Consider the following 19,064-nt stretch of genomic DNA (forward strand, 5'->3'; position numbering starts at 1 on the left):
TTTTTTATGGATTGTTTTTTAATCAAGTTTAACTACATTCAGCCCAACTTTTATAATTTTTTTCCCACTGATGGAGTGACTCGCTGTGGTCTTGAGAACTTTTCAGTTGCTTGTTTTTTATTTTTATTTTTCTTGTTTCCATCTGCAAAAATATTTTTCTTGCTAATCTGCCTATATCTTCCATCTCTTTCATTTCTTAACGTGGTGCCTCATCTTTGCAGGGTCAGAATTCTGGTTTGCCTCTACTGCACATCCTAGCAATCAAGCTGATATACATAAAATATGCAAATGTATTTCACATTCAAATACATTCAGATCCAAAATACAGATGTTCACCCCTTTAGGATGATTGCGGCATACAGGACCATAACAACCTGAAGATTGAGTAGGTAAATTTGGCCTGTGAACAATAGTCAACTTTTTGTACTTTTATTTTAATTTATTTTTTTTATTCCAAATCAGAAGTTGAGCAGTTTTTGCAAAGCATAACTTTATGAATAATAAATGAAAAAGTATTTCGTTTGACAACAAATGGCAATTTAGAAATTGCAGTTTGAAGTCATAAATAGCAGAAGCTGTAGTGGGGACTTGCAGGGAGTGACTGTAGTGACCCCAGTAGACTGCTACCAGCAAACCTTTTTTCACGGCTGAGAGCGTTGCGTTATTGAATCAGGTGAAGCAGCTTCTCTACAGCTGTGGTAAATCCATATTATTTAGAAAGTTTTCTAAAAGCCCCTCTACCTGACGTGTTTAAGTTTTTTAAAAATTCACCTCACTTGTGACTTGAGTTGCAGTAAAATGATAAAACATAACAGTTCTTGCAAACTTCCAAAGGGACTTGGAAGGACAATTGAATATATTCTTAAAATATTTTAAAGACTAGATGCACTCATTGTTTCCAAAGTACACATCGTAAAATGTAATTTGATGTATAGCTAATTGATATACCAATATAATTTCTGGCATAATTGGGGGGGACAATTACTTAATGACTTGTGCTAACACTCTAGAGCAGAGATGCCCCAAGTAGGATCCGTGGGCCAAAGTTGGCTGAATGTAGGCTTCGATTTGGCCCACCATCCCATTTTAATGAAATGTAAGAATGATGGAGAGGCTTGGGGTGTTTTAAATTTAAACTTTGTAAATGAATCTGGGTTTTTATTATGCAAGTATACTGTCACTTGACAGTATGCAAAAGACCTCAGTGAGTAAATCAGCACAAAGTCTAATGTAACTTTTTTTTTCTTTTGATTAAACTTCTTACTTGTTGCTCTAACATGTTTATGATAAAATAAAAAAAATAAATGTAAAAAAAAATCATTTATATATATATATATATATATATATATATATATATATATATATATATATATATATATATATATATATGTATATGTGTGTGTGTGTGTGTGTGTTTTAGTTAATATAAAGCAATGTTTTCTAGTTATCTTTGATTTTTTACTAAATAAATTAGGCAATTTTCTATGGCAATGTATATCTTTGGCCCACTAGTCTCAATCAAGTTTGGTTTTCGGTCCTTCATAAGGAGAATTTTAGGCACCCCTGCTCAAAATCAATCAGAACTTTCAAAGAGTCTTTATACTTTGCCACCGTCTTTCAAACAAGTACATTTTCTTTCGCAATTCATATGTTTTTAATATTGGGAATGGGGGGTCTTAATAAAAATGAGGAATAAATATAGGCTATTTTAAAATTATACTTGTAATTATTATTTAAATTAAGCTGAATTTAAAATTGAAATTCTATAAATTTTCTTACTCATGAGTTTCCTCATTTGTTCCAAACCTGTTGGACTTTGTTTTACATATAATATACCTAAGAAAGCTGAAAACCTGTACAGTTTTCTAACATTCTTTAAAATATCTTCTTTTGCGTTCAACAGAGGAAAGACACAAAACATTTGAAGTCACTTGAGTGTGAGTACATGGTGGCTACATTTTAATTTCGGGGTGATTTATCACTTTAAAAAGTAGTCAAAATATTTCAGTCTTTAGGGAACAATGGGGATTTAAGTTTTGCCTATAGCCCACGCGAGGCGAAGCTTTTAAATATGGCCAATTTAGGGGGGAAAGAAAATAAAAAATGGCGCTAAAATGCACAAACAATAGCGTAAAGGCGCATAATATGAGTGATCTCAAGACGACAAAGTAAATGTCGGAGGTGAGTTTGAGGAGCTCGCGCAGGCCCCGCCCCCTCCTGAAGGTACAGCGCCGATGATGATGATGAGGAGGAGAACAACTGTCGCGCACGAATCAGATCCGCGATCAGCCGATGAATTATGAAGAAGTGCGAGAGTCAGATGCTCCAGAAAGCCCGCATCATCTAGTCGATCGACGCTGAATATTTAGCAATTCTTTAAAAAAAACAACCCAAACAGTGCTCAAAGGCAGAAATGACCAAGGCAGTATGGGGCAAAATTGCCTTTGTTCCTCCAGGACAGGAAGGACTCGTGCAAGCGGCTTGAGATGTGCGTAGGATCTCTGCTTTTTCACCCGGAGCGAGACACAAACAACACGATTCCGACAACAACTATTGTAGCAGACAACTTGTGCGATTAAAGATGGAGCTCTGAACAACCGTAAATCAGAAAGGCGTGTGTTACGGACGGGGACGTGTTTCGTGTGTTTCTCGTGCAGACCACATGGGATAGAGGTCTCTGGAAGTTGCACCGCTGCAAACCGGGAGCATCATTGTCGGAGACGGGCATCGCACTGTCCCGCGATCAGATGATGGACGCATTTTTGACACAGCTCTAAAGAAAATTGACCCCGGAGCCCTGTTGCCACATTAGAAACAACTGTGATGGATTTCCCCCTAAAAACAATCAACTGTGTGTCGATTCTGAAGTGAGCGAGAAAGTGATGCTGCTCTGTCGGTCAAAGGGAATGAAAATCACTCTGGATTATAAGTCTTGTTATGATGCTCCAAACTGCGTGTGTACATTCGCTCAAGCAGGTATTTGAAAAGTTGCCTCTGAAATAAGCGCCCGAAAATCTTCGTTTGGAGGTGAAGACTTGTAAAACAACTCAAATGGAGTTGTCTCTGGTGGTTTTTACGGTTGTGTGTTGGGTCTCCGTATGGTCGGACGACAGGATCATCTCAGACAGACATGCGGTCTACTGGAACAGCTCAAACTCCAGGTGAGTGCACGCTATGGCAAGCTGATTTCATATTTAGCTTACTGTGTTAGCCAGCTCGTCTAATAACTGTTGAGATTCATTGCAACTCCATTATTTTCGGGATTCCTCAACTGGTCCAGTTGATGCTGATACCTAATTTTACTCATAAGTAAAACACGCACACGAAAACAAAATGTATTACCAGCGACCAGCTTAGTGCCCAGAAATGTCTGTATTTATTATTTAATTGGGATAGCCAGGGGCGGATTTAATCAATAAGCGAAGTAAGCAGCCACTTAGGGCCTCAGAAAATAAATACATAGAACTAGAAATTATACGCATAAAATTGTTTTATATCATATTTTGTATGGTGATGGTCTGACAAATTTAACTTCATTTTAATGTAATTATCTAAACACAAATTTGTCTTTCATCCCAATCATGGAGCAGTCAAGTCAGGTAAAGAGTCAGTTTTACAAACAATTAATTATTTTCAATTTTTTTTTCATTCCTTTTAGTCGTGAATTCAATTTAGGTAAACAAATAATTTAAAATGTAGAGATTTCATTAAGATAAAACATGGAAAAGGAGATTTAGTGATATTTAAAAAAAGAAAAATAAATGAATAAAAAAATATTATTATAAAACTGCAAATGGTTTTGTTTTAGGACTGTTGGGCCCCCAAATCCCTAAATCCGCCCCTGTCTCTAGCAAAAACTAGCTTTCTCCTTGTAGTATTTAATAACTATTCAGAATGCCCACTTTATGGTTCTAAACAAATCTGATTAAATGATTAAAAATATTAGGCTACTAGTAAAGGAATACTCTAAGGAAATCTATAATAAATAACTTCTCTTGTAAGCATTAGGGCATTCTGCACAAGGCTTTAAAACATTTATTATTATCATAATTATTTCTTTATGTATAGTAAATTAACATTTACTGGTGTAGTGCTCATTACCACCAAAGGCCAATTTACACCTCACAAACAAACACCAACAAACAAATGTGTTCACATTGCCCTAGCAACCGCCATGTGCAATGATTAATTAATTTACTTAATAAATCTTTCTCACAGCATTAAAATACATTTTACATGAAGCCTATCTGGTCCATGGTCAGATTCATATCATATCACACTGCTCAGACGTCCCATGATCCTGCAAATGCAGTTTAAAACAGTTGAGTAAAAACAAACTCTGGCCATTGGCAACAGAAGTAGACATGGAAAACAGTGATACAGCAAACTCCAACATTTGTCTGCGCACTGTGAATTGGCCTTACATTTAAATAGGGAGTGTTTTACATAAAGACGATTATTACAGTTGTTGCTGTCACTGGTTTTAAGTCCTATAGGGTATATGCCGAAGCATGCTAATAGGACTTTTAAATTGCCAGTAACCTGGGTTAATCGTTTCCACTGACCTGTATGCCAATGCAAAATCGGCGATCTCCACTGGCTGAGTGAAATTCGATATAATGTGGGTCTTAGATTGTACAAGAAGCACTGCATTAAATTACATTTTCCCCACCGTGTGTTTATGATATGAGCATTTATTTTACCTCAGTATATTCAATGGAGCTTCTGACGGGCTCATGCGAGTAAACGGCTTTTTGGCTTGTTTTACGTTTGAAGCAACCAAATGAATGCCAAAGTCTGTTTAACTGATTGTATTTTAATGACATTACAACATCGATGCTGTAAAAGGAACTGTATAAAATGGAAAAAAACTCATAATTACAGGTCACCGGAAGTTTATCAGTATGGGAAAAACACTAGCTCCGCATATACCCTATTAGTAAAAGGACTGATTATTTCCAAAATATTGGCACTAATTTATTGGCACTTAAGTGAAAATATTTATGAGACACCTTCTATCCAATCTGTTAAGTGACACTTTTCTCTAACTATGATTAGCTTTTTTAAATTATCCGCTGACTAATCATGTCTGCTTCATGATTAATAATATTCCCAGTTGTTCTTACAGGAAATTTGTAATAGTTATGTTTACTTGGCAGTGTTTACACTACAATGTTGTCAACTACAAATGTATTTTGGTGCTTCATTTACTCAACAAAGACCTTTTGGGGATATGAATAAATTAGATATTTTTTATTAAATTGGGGGAAATGAATATGAGGAAGATTTAAGTGATTAAAAACTTGTGGCATTGTTTATGCATATTACTTATTCAGTCAATCTGCTTCTTAAGTGTGACGTCACGTGAAGCGGCTTCCGGGTCCAATCGCTCTCCAACTGTATGGGGAGACTCGACAAATGATAATAATAAATTAGGGCATAGCGATGTAATACTTTTGTAAATCACGATCACAATATCAGATGGCCAGAAAGTGATACATTTTTTTATAAATTGTTAAAATATTGCTGTCATGGTGATTGATCATGATTTTATAATAAAATTTTCTTTAATGTGTGATATGTCCAAAAAGGGTCATAAACGAATATTTTCTCAATTCAAATTAGTAGCGGCTTGGACCCGGAAACAGTATTCCATACGTCAGGATTTAACAAGCGGATGGGCATGTGCAAGTACTTAAAGTTGCTGAGAATTTTATTCCAGTAAGTTGAGGTACTTTTAACTAAAATGGAATATTGAGTAGGGGGCGGAGCTTTCTTTTGCGCATCATTCCCTCCTAGCAAACTAACGGTGAAAGAGGGTATTATTATACAGTTGCTTTGGTAGCCCTCAGGTTAGGGCTGGGCCAATAAACAATATTATATTGAATCGTGATAAACCTATGTCAATAACAATGATAAGCTCTGGACTTTTTCACTCTATAATAATCTAAGAGTCAATCACACAGCAGAAATGTACAACAATGAAAATCTAAAAATGTGTTGATATTCGAGATATTTTGCTACCAAATATTTATCGGCCAAAAATATGTTACGCTATCTAAGGGACCCTCTAATTTTTGTGTTCATTGTTGGGGTGCTCTTTTAAATCTGTAAGCATTAACAACTTATATCGAAATATTTATCGTTATCGCTTAATATGGAAAATAATTATTGAGATTGCATTTTTGCCATATCACCTAGCCCTACCACAGGTTGATGTCAACAGAAGGACAACCTCTCCAAACATGGAGGCAAATGACCAGACTTTCATTGAACATTACTACAACAAACTATTTTTTTCTCAATTAGCTTGCACGGATTATTCACGCTAAGAATAACAATGTGAGCTAGCAAAATAAACTGTCAATTTTGATTTTAAGCCAACTTTAAAGTATTGGTACTAATTACAGCACAAAAAATTTTGACAAAATAAAAACTTAATTGGTTTAAGTATGTCACAGTGTAAACATACCATTATATAACAACTTCTAGTTAAAAGCTTTATTAAAAATAGTGTCAGCAACTATTGGAACACATGCTAGCCAAATGCTAATAGTTTTTTGCTATTTCCAATGCTATTGGGATACTAACTTGCACCAAAAGACCAGTAATGATTAAGTACTAGCCACTAATGAGTTTCTAGTAAATACGAGTCAAGTAAAAAAAAATCTGTCTGTGTTATAGATGTTAAAACGGCTTGCCATACAGAAACTCCATGTATCATTATTGCTACAAGGTCTGAGTGATTAAAATAGGCTTTTCTTGTATTTGCTAAGTATTCGTTTTAAAAAAGTGTTGTTTGTATGGACTGTGAACGTTTGTGTTGACTGGAATTTGCAAAGTCCATCAAAGATTTCTGACTGAATATGGGTTTAACATGGCTTATCCTCTTTGAAATTACTTGAGGGTGAGATAAAATAGTAAGTAAAGATCATATTTGCTAGGATTTGTCCACTGCCGCTGATGCTATCAGAGTTCGGCTCTGAATATTTTCGAAATATTAACAATACCAGGCAGAACTTGTTAAATCCTCTCTGATGTGTAGAAACCAGAAAAATATTTGACGCCTGAAGCCGGAGCTGAATATTACACAGTATTTTCAGAAGCTCTTACATGAAGCGAATCAAGAATCCCATCCTATTGTTCTCATAATGTGGCTAGTTCTGAAGAGATTCAGGATAATCTGGCTTTCAGAGGCTGACGGGTTTTGAAATCATACGTTCCCTGTGAAGTTCCTTGACATTGCTCATTCCTCTTTATTTGAAGGGTATCTGTGAGCAGGGCTCTCTGGCTGGCTTGGAGGGTTTGCTCAGGGGATGTCAGGCTAATGGCTTTTGACATGCAGCTCCTCAGGTAGAGCTTGGCTAGATAAATAAACACGGCGAAGGTGCTCTCACGGCTGAATTAACAAAGTTAAGAGCGGCTGTCTTGCAGTACATCAGTAGTCTGCCGAGGTTTAAAATATTAAAGAGGCTCAGAGGAAGATTTCTTCTCAAGCTGGGTGCATGCTCTTCCACCTCTATAAAATGTGGGGCTGGATTTGAATTTTTTTCCATTGACTAAGCCACCCTGATGCATTCAGTCTGCGTTAATCCTTATTTAGCAGGATACTTTGCCATTTTTCCACGCTTTAGGACCATAAATGTGCAGTGTTAGAGTCCCAAATCCGTTTTCCCTGTTTATGATTTCTTTTCAATTGGTAGGTTCCAAAATCTTTTTTTGTATTTATGCGAAGAAATATATATAGAGAGATTTTGATTATCCAAAAAAACCTTTCAGTTACAGAATACATTAAAAATCTAAACGAAGACCTATTTTTTTTATTTGTTCCACTTTTTTTTTTTACGAAGACAGATAACTCTTAACATCTAGCCCACCAATTCAATTCATGCTTATTAATATAGTGCTTTTATAATGTAGATTATGTTAAAGTAGCTTAACACAGAAGTTCTAGTAAATTGAAACTGTCAGTTCGGTTTTCAGAGTTGAAGTTTAGTTTAGTTCAGTTCAGTGTGGCTTAAATTTCACAGCTGAAGAGCAAATCCATCGATGCTCCACAAGTCCCAAACCAAGCAAGCCAGTGGTGACAGTGGCGAGGAACAAAACTTCACCCATTGACGAGAGTGAAGGGAAAAAAGCCTTGAGAGAAACCAGGCTCCGACAATGTTACTATTCTTGTTTTTTAAGCATGCACTTCAGTTTAGGTTTTTTGCATCTGTGCTCTTAAAAATGTTAAGCTGTAAGAGTTTTTCCATAGTGATGCTATAGAAAAATCATTGTCTCCCAAAGAGAAACCTGCACTGTAAATAGCATTTGGAATGGATTGTTTCCTTGGAAGTTGAAATTTTTCCATTAGTGCTCATAAAAAAACTTTTTAAAGCATGTCGCTTTAAAGAAAGATTCGTTTTCATTGCCTGTGGTATTCATGTTTCTATGTTTTCCAGAAATAGTCATTAAATTTATGTGCAAAACAGCAACATCGCATAAAAGACGTGCGAATAAAGCAGTGTTTCATTTTATCCAACAAGTCAAAGACAACAAAATCGTCAACTTCCTAATTAACTGATGCCAAACATCAACAGTGAAAATGGAATTTGCTGCGGTAGGAGAAGTTACATGAATCTTTTTTTCATTTAATAAATGACTTGCATCTTAGAAGATGATCCCGACACGTAATGAATGCGGTGGTGTTTGAAGACTAATGCTGAAATGGTTACAGCGTTTTAGAATGACCAAAACAACATTTCAGATGTTTTACAGCAGGAGCCTCAAACTGCCAGCCAGCAAACCATTTGCAGCCTCCCATCGGCAACTGACGTCATAGATATAACCAGATTCGTTCCAACAAAAGATATATTTTTGAATTACTATTATTGTTGTACACTCTCAGAAATAAAGGTAGGCGAGCTGTCACTGGGCTGGTACCCATTCAAAAGGTATACATTTGTATTTGAAGGGTCCATATTGGTACCTCAGAAGTATATATTAGTACCTACAAATTTTAAGAGGCACACTTTTGTTCTTTTGATGTACTAATATGTACCCTTAAGATAATAATAAGTACTTTTTAGGTACAAATTTGTACCTTTTGTATAGGTACAACCTCAGTGACGGCTCGCGTACCTTTATTTTTTTCATTCTTTATTTGCATAAAGCCACTTGTGGTTTTGACCCCCACCTACTGGACATTTAAAGTACTGCACAAAATGTTCGGGCTACTAATGGTTTCTCTCAGCTTGCAGTCGAAAGTAAAGCACATGCAGATTATTTCTTGGGCTGTTTTAACCTTTAACTATATGTCAGTAAGTGCTTTATTTTTACTAAAGCTCTATTTTTGTAAATATTCAAGGGTCATCTACTTATAATCAGTTTTATACTGCCTGTATTTTGTTGAACAAACACATCTCCATGGCTTACACGTTATGTTGGTGGTGTAATATGATCATTTCGCTAATATTCGATTCAGATGCTCTCATTTAATTTTCCTCATATGCATATTAAGATTTCTATAAAAAAATACATTAGTGCATTAGTAAAATTTTACTGCTGGCTGAATTGAACATGCTAAAGTAAATGTGAATATATACATACTTTACCTAATCAGTTTTTTTGCTGTTTTGCGCTATTTGTTAAACTTTTGGTTAAGCAACAATTGATTGGGATAATTATTATTATGCCTATTATTCATTTGTAGTATTTTTATTGCAATTTAAACCACCCCTTCAATGTGTACAACAAGAAACAAAAAGATGGAGCTTTGATACTTTGATACTATTGCTTTGATAGTGCATCAATTACAACAGGTTTCCCCTTTTTTCTTGTGCTTGAATGGTAAAGCGGCCCTCCTATGAATTGTCAGTCGCTGATATGACCCCTCGCCAATTTGAGTTTGAGACCCCTGGTTTACAGTGTGCTCAGCCTGCTGGTTTGTCCATTCACGCACATTTTTATCATCACATTTTAACACAAAATCACTTTTTAAATGCATTTACTGGAATTTGTTCACTTTCCATTGTAGTTTATGCACATCTTTTCTTTTTTTATCGAAAAAACTTGTTTTGCAAAAAGATTTTTCATGCGCATTTTCAAAATGGATGTGCATCTGGGTGTGGTGTGTCCATTAACCATTTTTTTATGCACATATCCAAAATGTGCGTAAAATTAGGTGGATGGAAACAGCTATTGATGATTACATGAAGATCCTTTAAACTTTCCATTACACACAAGTTTTTTTATAGTGTAAAAAGATTCTTTAGCTTGCTAAAATGTTCTTCTCACAAAGAAAAATGGTTCTTTTAATCCAAAATTGGATCTTTGGCATTGCTTTGAAAACCCCCCTTTTAGAGTGAACTGGGGAAATAAAACATTCTGTCAGCGATTCTAATGCTGCTATTGTTATTGCTCTCTTATTGTTGACTTTGGTGTCGAATCTGCTATTATTTTATATTCAGAAGGATTTATATAACTATGTCTTTTAGCTATAGTTTTCATCCCTAGTGTGAACCAGCTTTAAATAACCCTTTGTACTATGGAAAGTTTCCAAGGATGTAAAGTTTCTTCAACCTTTATTTTTTCCAGTGTAAATATTTAATTTAATACGCCACAATAGTTTTCAGAACAACACAAAACCGCTTTTTATAGTCAAGAGTAGTCTATAACCCTGTTGCCGGTGCGCCCCGAGAACATGTATTTCTATTATTTTTCAGCAGCTCTATCAAAAAGAGGCGCACTGACGCCCCACCAAGGGATTGCACAAGAAACAATCGGAAAAAGAGCGCCCAGGGGTCAGCTTTACTTTTCAGCTCGCCCTGACCTCCCTTCTAGTCCTCTTGCAGTATTGTAGTGACAATCGAGGTGAGCCTTTTTGCAGGGCAATTCACCTTGAGCATTAAAAGCTTGCCATGAATCATATTTTCTCTCTGCTAAGCTCCCTGTCAGGGGTTTTCTATTGAAGCCAACACTGAAAAGAAGATGGACATCCCCTCAATGCCAATATGCTTGGCCTCTTGGGGGTCCAGATGAAAAAAAGGGAAGATGCCCAGCTCTGTAACCCAAGAGGATGGACTAATCTAATCCTGTGGTTTATCCTTCAAAAGGCCCTCTCTTCTTGAAAGCTTTGAGGTTCTTAACAGAAGTCCCGGCTCATAGCCTCTCGCTCAAGTTGTGTGCTGCGGTTGGCTGGGGACAGCTAGTGCTGGATGTTGTCTCTGCCTTCGCAAAGGAAAGAAGAGAAAAAAAAACAAGTGGAGCTGAGGAATCCAGTGCTCACAGTGATTCATAGATGGCTGCTGTCATTATTCCCTTGACGGCTCACACTGCTTTTTTTTCTTAGACACTCTGCGGCTGCCTTTTGGGGCCTGCTGTAGTGCTTTCTGTTGACGTCCTGGCACAGCCAAGCGACCGAGGGTTATTTGCATGCAGGTTCATCCCTAAATTGTTACCATTATGGAAACAATGAAAATGTGAAAAGGTCTAGATGGAAGCCATGAAAAACGCGGCTTCTGAAAAACAGCATGAATATCTTAAAGTAAATTGCCTGCGCAACACACATTGCGTCGAAGGGTCCGGTTTGCAAGTCATTATACTGACTTATTGTTGTTGGTGATTGAATTTAATTAATTGTAACCTTTCGTTTGCTGTTTGGTGGGGTTGCACAACCACGATTTTGACGATTCGCAGCTGTGAATCGATGATGATGTAATGGCTTTGAAACACTCATGTTTAAACGGTGAGAATCTTAAGCAGTCCAGCTCGGATTTTATGTGATACCCTTCGCTTGCTCTTGTCATTTACATTTCAGGTGGAATTAAATTTTTCGAATGAATCTCATTTATCTCTTCATGCTCGTTTGTCCTTACGCCTGAGTATCCGAAGGCGATCACATTTCCTCTTGTCAGACAAAGCAGGTAGAAGCTCAAGTAGCCGTTTGCAGAACAAAAAAAAAAAAGCTTGATTTGCCATTCCTGTCTATTTCAAGTTCGCAACCTTCATGGCTACAAAAATGTATTTTCAAGATGTTTTTACCCAGCTGTCTCTGTAGAGACAGTCCCGCTTTGGGGCCACACTGCTGAAATCTTTCAGCAGATGAATTATGTTTTCAAAACACGGCGCAATCCTGTCAGGAAATGGAGGATTTTCAAAACTGGAATGGTTGTTAGCTAAGTTTTATTCTTTCTCTCTGTTTGAACGTCTCTCTTTTTCTTTTTCTTTTTTTTAACTGCGCTCTCTCCAGGTGCTTCAACTGTGACTCATCGTCATTTGGGAATACGTCTTGAAATATGTAGGTTTGCTGGTTAAAGATTCATCCCCTTTGGTTTTATCATTTGGTTGTACCCTGTCAGAGTGCTCTGTTCTGTTTTTAGTCCATGCCCTGATTGTACTTCTTTTTTTATATATACATATAATTCAACATATTTGTAGTAGTTCTTGATTTTTGCTGCGTTTTTGGTGCGTAAGACTTTAATTGCAACTCCGTGTCTGTTATGTATTAATGCAGTTTCATGGTTTTCCCAGAGCTTAAACATTTCATCATGTCTAGCAGCCGTGTTTGTTTATCTGCGGAAATCAGAATAAAACATGTACTTTGAGAAAGACATGGTCTAAACGTTGCTGTTACTTAAAAGTAATGCTCTGAAACATCTTAAAGTAGCACAAGGTGCCGCTTTAACCCTGAGGCGGCGGTAAGACCTGTGGCAAACCACTACATTATTACGTGTTTTTCCACTTTCCACAAGCAATCTGGAGAAAAAGCATGTCCTTTTCCAGTAAACTTTCATAAATCTTTCTCTTTAAATACATAGCCAGGGTTGTGAATGTTGTGGATGTTGATTTTGCTGTATGTCTTGCCTGTGCAGTATGCTGTGTCTGCCTTGGGAATACAACTCAAGGAATTTTTCAAGCTGTCGGAACATTTGCGGCACTGTGGAGCAGCAGCTCGCCATTGTTTTAGGGTGTGCAGATTCAGGCCTGACACATGCTTGTTCAGCAGTCGCTGAATAGACCAACTGTATATGAAATGTGAAAATCTGATTGTAGGATTCCTGTGCTGATGGAGAGAGATTTCTTCTTTTGTGGTTTATTTCTGTTAATTATCATTTCGCTCATGTCGCCTACCCTGTTGATTGCAAGGTACTTGTGCAATGAAGGATGCATAAATGCATTTGAAATCTGCAATGGCAAAGATATGGATTCATAATGAAATGAAAAATGTTAATTTGTCATATGTACAACATATTTTAATTAAATAAACATTACATTGTAGAAGTACTGATATTGTAAAAAATGAAAGGATAAATAAAATTATTGAATAAGTACTCAAATTTTATTTTAAAAACACTTTGCCTTAACATGAATGTTCTCACATCATCAATGTGTATACGTAATTTAGTATAAAGCTGATTGGAGTTAGAAATGTGAGTAAAAAGGTGAATTTCTCAAAAAAGTTTTCACCAAAAAAATTAACAGCACAGCTGTTTTCAACATTGCATGTCATAAGAAATCATAAGAAACTATGAATAAGATAAGCAGCCTTTGAAGGATACAGCCTCTGCGAGAAATATTGTGAGAGAGTGAAAAGAGTAAAAGAGAGTAAAATATATGAAAGTTTTACAGAATGCCCAGACGTAATCATTTCAAAGTTTTTTTTTGTTTTTTTTTAGCTTAAAAAGATATTTGCAAATAGCTGTTTACTTTTAGCTAACATATCAATGGCGTTGATGCTGCTGAGTGCAGTGTTTAATCAGGGGTGTCAAACTCAATTCCTGAAGGGCCGAAGCTCTGCACAGTTTAGTTCCAACCCTGCTCCAACACACTTACCTGTTTGTTTCAAACAAGCCTGAAGGACTCAATTAGTTTGATCAGGTGTGTTTAATCAGGGTTGGAACTAAACTGTGCAGAGCTGCGGCCCTTTTGGAACTGAGTTTGACACCTGTGGTTTAGATGAATAGGTAAATGTATACTGGACACTTTCCTCTCAATAAATATGACAGTGGCAAGAAAACAGCTGTTAAGTAAGCATCTAATAATAGAGCTATGTATATGAATTTACATCATCAGCTCTTTTCTCAATACAGCACTATGGCCATGGCAGATAGTAAACATAATAACCAGTGCTTAATTTGTTAATTGTGAGATCCCGGAACAGGATAACGGATCCGGCATGTTACGAAAGGAGGGAGAGATGTCGTGGACAAAAGTGAAGAGGGTTGGGGAGTCACAGAAGAAATAAAGAGTGGGGTGGGTAGAGGTGTTGGATTCAGATATTCACAAATCAAGCCCCGATAATAACCCATGGTGTCAATTAATGGTGAATAAGAAATGGCTTGTTTTAAATGACAAAAATAGTCATTTGTATTTTAATTGAGTTTTGATCAGATCAGAGTCATTTAACTTTGATTTTCTGCTGAAATTACTGATACTTATGTCCCGAAGAACATTTTTAGGTACATTCAGGGTAAGATGAATAAAATCAATCCAGTTTGTGTGTGCGTGTGCTGAAGACCACATTTAGTTAAAGGTCCCATGAAGTGCTTTAAAATCTGCATTTTTATTCGATATTTAATGAAACACAAAGAGATGGTGGTGCATAGTGTAACTCCTCCCCTTTAAAAAACAGCCAATAGCATTTAGTTTCATCACAGCTTTGCCAGTAAGAGTGGTTGAGCTCAAGTGCATCAAATCAAAAGCAAATGAGAAGCATCTGATTGGTTATGATTTCATGTAATTTTAGGAGACAAAAAAATGCATATAAGCATAAGTGAGCTTTACATGTTTTTCTCAGTTTTATATCTGCTAAATGCTAATTTTGTCACATTTTTGGAACACCAAATCTTAAAAACCAAAAATACTGATGCTAACTGATATCTAAAAAAAATATATTTTAATTTCATGGAACCTTTAAGGATCCAACCATTGTATTATACTTTACAAAAATAAGCAAACTTCACAAAACTTGTATAGTGTATTAAACATGAACATCATCCCTGCTGTGTTGATTTAGGCAGTACTGCAATTAAACTTCACCTCAATCAAACACAATACTTTGATCAAACTGATGGGATTCAGCTCATAATCATAGAAACCATAATCATATTGAAGCATGTGCTGATTTTGATTGCAATAAACACTATTGTAAAGGCCTTAATTGCCTTCTGACCAAATCACATGTGACATACACAGATGCAGTCTTGTTCACAAATTCATTAATAAACTTTGTGAGGTTACCCTGAAGTTCTTCGTACACTTTTTTTGATTTGCTAAACTTTGTCAACACGGTTCATTGCTCATTGTCTGCTCTGCATCTTCATCTAGAGAAAGTGGTTCAGCAAAGGCAGTTATAGCAGCATTGCAATATTTAACACAATCAAAAAAAATTAAATTGCAGTGTGTGTGTGTGTTAGAGAATGTGCTGCATTTTACATTGCACATTTCACATTGCATTACACATTCCTGTTTGGCTGATTTGGTATTTCCACATCCAACAGTTTAGCCATGCATTCCTTTCACAATGTCTGCTTTTCGTTTACTACACCTGTGTGGCAGATGATGTCAAATAATGGATTTGTTTCAATATAGACAATACTGATCCGTTAAAACGACCTCAATCAGCTTCAGCATCAGTGTTTGAGTTATGCTGTATTTATCTGTATTGAGAAGAAGCGGGGAAAATAAGTATAGTAAGGTAGTAATGAGTAAAGGGTAGAAAACAAGCAAGTAAGAAAGAACACGTCATGTTTTTTTCATGGAATTAATGTTTCTGATGGAGCTGTTGATATGGAATTGAGCCAGATTTTAGGAAAATACAAACATTAAAATAAAACAAAACAAAAAAAGTCTGAAATAATTGTTATGTGTAATAACAATGGAATGACACAAGAAGAAAGCACTGAACTACTCAAATGTTTTAATACTGTATTTAAAAGGATTTTATTGGTGATGCCAGTTTAAAGATGCCTCTCATATATGGAGAATGAAGTCACATGAATTGCTCAGGTGTGAGTTTTTCACAGACTTCAACATAGGTTAAAAATCTTAATGGTTCTGTGGGTCTCGTCTATCAAAATCGATCTTTATTTTGAATTCTCTATTGGATTCAAGTCAGGTGATTTGCTGGGCCATTCTACACCCTAGTTTCTTTCTCTGAAAGCATTTAAGAGTTTTCTTGGCTGTGTTTTGGATCATTGCCTTGCTGAAATTTCCACCCTGATTTCATCTTTATCATCCTGATAATGTAAAGCAGCTATTAATTTATAATGACGAAGGGCAGAGGGTTGCTGTATAACTACTGTGAGATTTCAGCTGCTGTCTGGGCTTTTGCTGAATTTCTGCACTTCCCTTTCTTCATGTGTTCATTACTTTTTCCCAGTGTCATTTCATTTTATTATGCATAGCTTAATTTGAAAACTTAGTTGTTTGTTTTCTTTGCAAGTTATGGAGTTTTTTGGTTGTAACCAACATCTGGGAAAAATTTCAAGTCGCAACAGTAGCTTCAGAAATATGTCTTTTGAGGAAAATGGTGATGTGTTGAATACTTATTTTCCCTGCGGTATCTGTATTTTACACTTAAAAATATATATATAATATAATATATATATTTAAAAAAAAAAAAAAAATATATATATATATATATATATATATATATATATATATATATATATATATATATATATATATATATATATATATATATATACAGTTGAAGTCAGAATTATCCAAATTACCCCCCCCCCTTTAATTCATATTTTTAATTTTTTTCCAAATTTCAGTTTAACGGAGAGATTTTTTTTCAATACATTTCTAAACATAATAGTTTTTTTAATAAATTTATTTATTATTCATTTATTAATTGTTAACGAAACATACAGGTTAAAAAAACTTTATAATGAAATATATCAATTCAAATACCCCCACCCCCTCCCATGCGGTCTCTTGAAACTGGGGTATCCAATGAATAGAAGTTAACATAAAAACAAAAACAGAATGCGGTATCAATTATACAAAGTAAAGTAATCATTCTGAATCAATCACAATTCTGAAGTCAAATCAGTACAAATTTATTTATTTATTTTTGAATTTAATATTTCCCAAATTATGTTTAACAGAGCAAGGAAATTTTCACAGTATGACTGATAATATTTTTCTTCTGTAGAAAGTCTTATTTTGGCTAGAATAAAAGCAGTTTTTAATAAAAAAAAAAAAAAACATTTTAAGGTCAAAATTATTGGCCCCTTTAATCTATATTTGTTTTCAATAGTCTACAGAACAAACCATCGTTATACAATAACTTGCCTAATTACCCTAACCTGCCTAGTTAAACTAATTAACCTAGTTAAGCCTTTAAATGTCACTTTAAGCTGTATAGAAGTGTCTTGAAAATATCTAGTCAATTATTATTTACTGTCATCATGGCCAAGATAAAAGAAATCAGTTATTAGAAATGAGTTATTAAAACAATTATGTTTAGAAATGTGTTGAAAAAAAATCTTCTCTCCGTTAAACAGAAATTGGGAAAAAAATAAACAGGGGGGCTAATAATTCTGACTTCAAATGTACATTATGATATTAACACAATTTCACCAGATGACTTTATATCTCTATATGGGTAGAATGTATAATGCTAGATCGATTGGGATGATTTTACAGTGGGAGTGCATCTCCATAAAATCTAAAAAACAATCTTTAAAATATTTTGGGTGCTATTTGCAGTGCATTTCTATATTTGCATGTGTTGTGAGTATTTTCATGCACTTGTTTAGTCAGACATTGATGAATTAATGTTTACCATTTGCATCTCCATAAAATCTAATAAACAATGTAAAAACTTTTTGGGGTCCCCCGACACACTTTCGATGTTGTCTGTGCTATTTGCAGTGCAATTCTGTATTTGCATGTGTTGTATTTTCATGCATAACAATCTATAAATACAACCAAGAAAAACATACAATTGAAATGAAGTGTGTTATCATTTCCTGAGCCTAAAAGTATTAAAACACAGTAACTAAATGCTAAAAATAATTCAATAAAATAATCAAAGTTAAGGTCACAAATGGTACAATTTCTTATACCTGAATGCTTTTTTAAAATCATTTTACAATCACAGGCATAAAAAAACACATGCAAATGATAAATTATTGCACAAACTCATCATTGTACTGTATATCCCGCAATGTGGCTATTTTAAATGATCATAATGCGATATCGATGCTGAAACAATATATTGTGCACCCACCGTGCAGATTTAGAATCTGCTGGCATTTTAACACTGTAATCTTAAGAAACTTTTATTTTATAGCAGAAGTTAAAGTCAACAGAATCCCTTATTACAGTAGTCACTTTTGAAAGTTTCTGGTGACATAAAAATACACTTTGTTATTGGTTTGAAATTTTGCGTGAGGTTACTGTGATCTGCCTGTTTGGAGCCTCGCTGAGCATGAGACTGGTTTCAAAAGCAGTCGGAAACAAAAAAAAGCCCTCAACCATAAGGCACGCTGTCAGATTTGACATCAGATGAACTATTTTTATGATGATTTTGGTGCTTTTGCTGTCATTTTACAGCTTGACGACAGCCCCAGTCCTCTTACCTTTCATCACAAAAAAAGCAGAAGGGTTTTCTCCGTAACAAAAATTCACTTTGTGTTCCACAGAAAAAAGGAAAAATCACACCAGTTCAGGAGAACGACATAAGCATTTAAAGCATTTTAGCTTAAATCTGAAGAGTCTCCGTCTCTGTGCATTCCAGGCTAATTAAGTGCACTCAATAAATTGTGATAATGTCCTTCACCTCGTTTTAGGTGAAGAGCGCGATTCGCGATAAGGGATCCAATCACCGAATCGAGGGCCGAGTGTTTGCAGCTCATCAGAGCTCGCTGATTAATAGCATCTCAACGGCTCTTTTGCGTTATCGGCATCATATAATGAAGTCTCCATGTGTCTCTCAGGCAATTCTGCCATGTGATCTTCATTCGACCATTGTGTGCTACTTTACACGTATTAAGATGCGAAAAACAAGGTTACAGTGGTGTTTTCCCCTGTGATTTAGAGTTTCCTGGCACAGATGATCGGCTGTG

The 19,064-nt window shown here is 35.5% G+C and overlaps 1 protein-coding gene across 2 annotated transcripts in view; it reads left to right on the forward strand.

The window, feature by feature from the left end:
* Positions 1-2,219: 2,219 nt before the first annotated feature.
* efna2a (ephrin-A2a) overlaps positions 2,220-19,064 on the forward strand; it is a 141,043-nt gene continuing 124,198 nt past the window's right edge. The window contains exon 1 of one of the 2 annotated variants that reach the window (XM_068222914.2): positions 2,220-3,161. In XM_068222914.2, the coding sequence (XP_068079015.1) occupies positions 3,052-3,161 (110 nt within the window). In that variant the 5' untranslated portion in view covers positions 2,220-3,051. 2 annotated transcript variants of the gene reach the window in all.

The sequence above is a fragment of the Danio rerio genome, chromosome 2 (genome assembly GCF_049306965.1).
Source record: "Danio rerio strain Tuebingen ecotype United States chromosome 2, GRCz12tu, whole genome shotgun sequence".
NCBI classification, from domain to species: domain Eukaryota; kingdom Metazoa; phylum Chordata; class Actinopteri; order Cypriniformes; family Danionidae; genus Danio; species Danio rerio.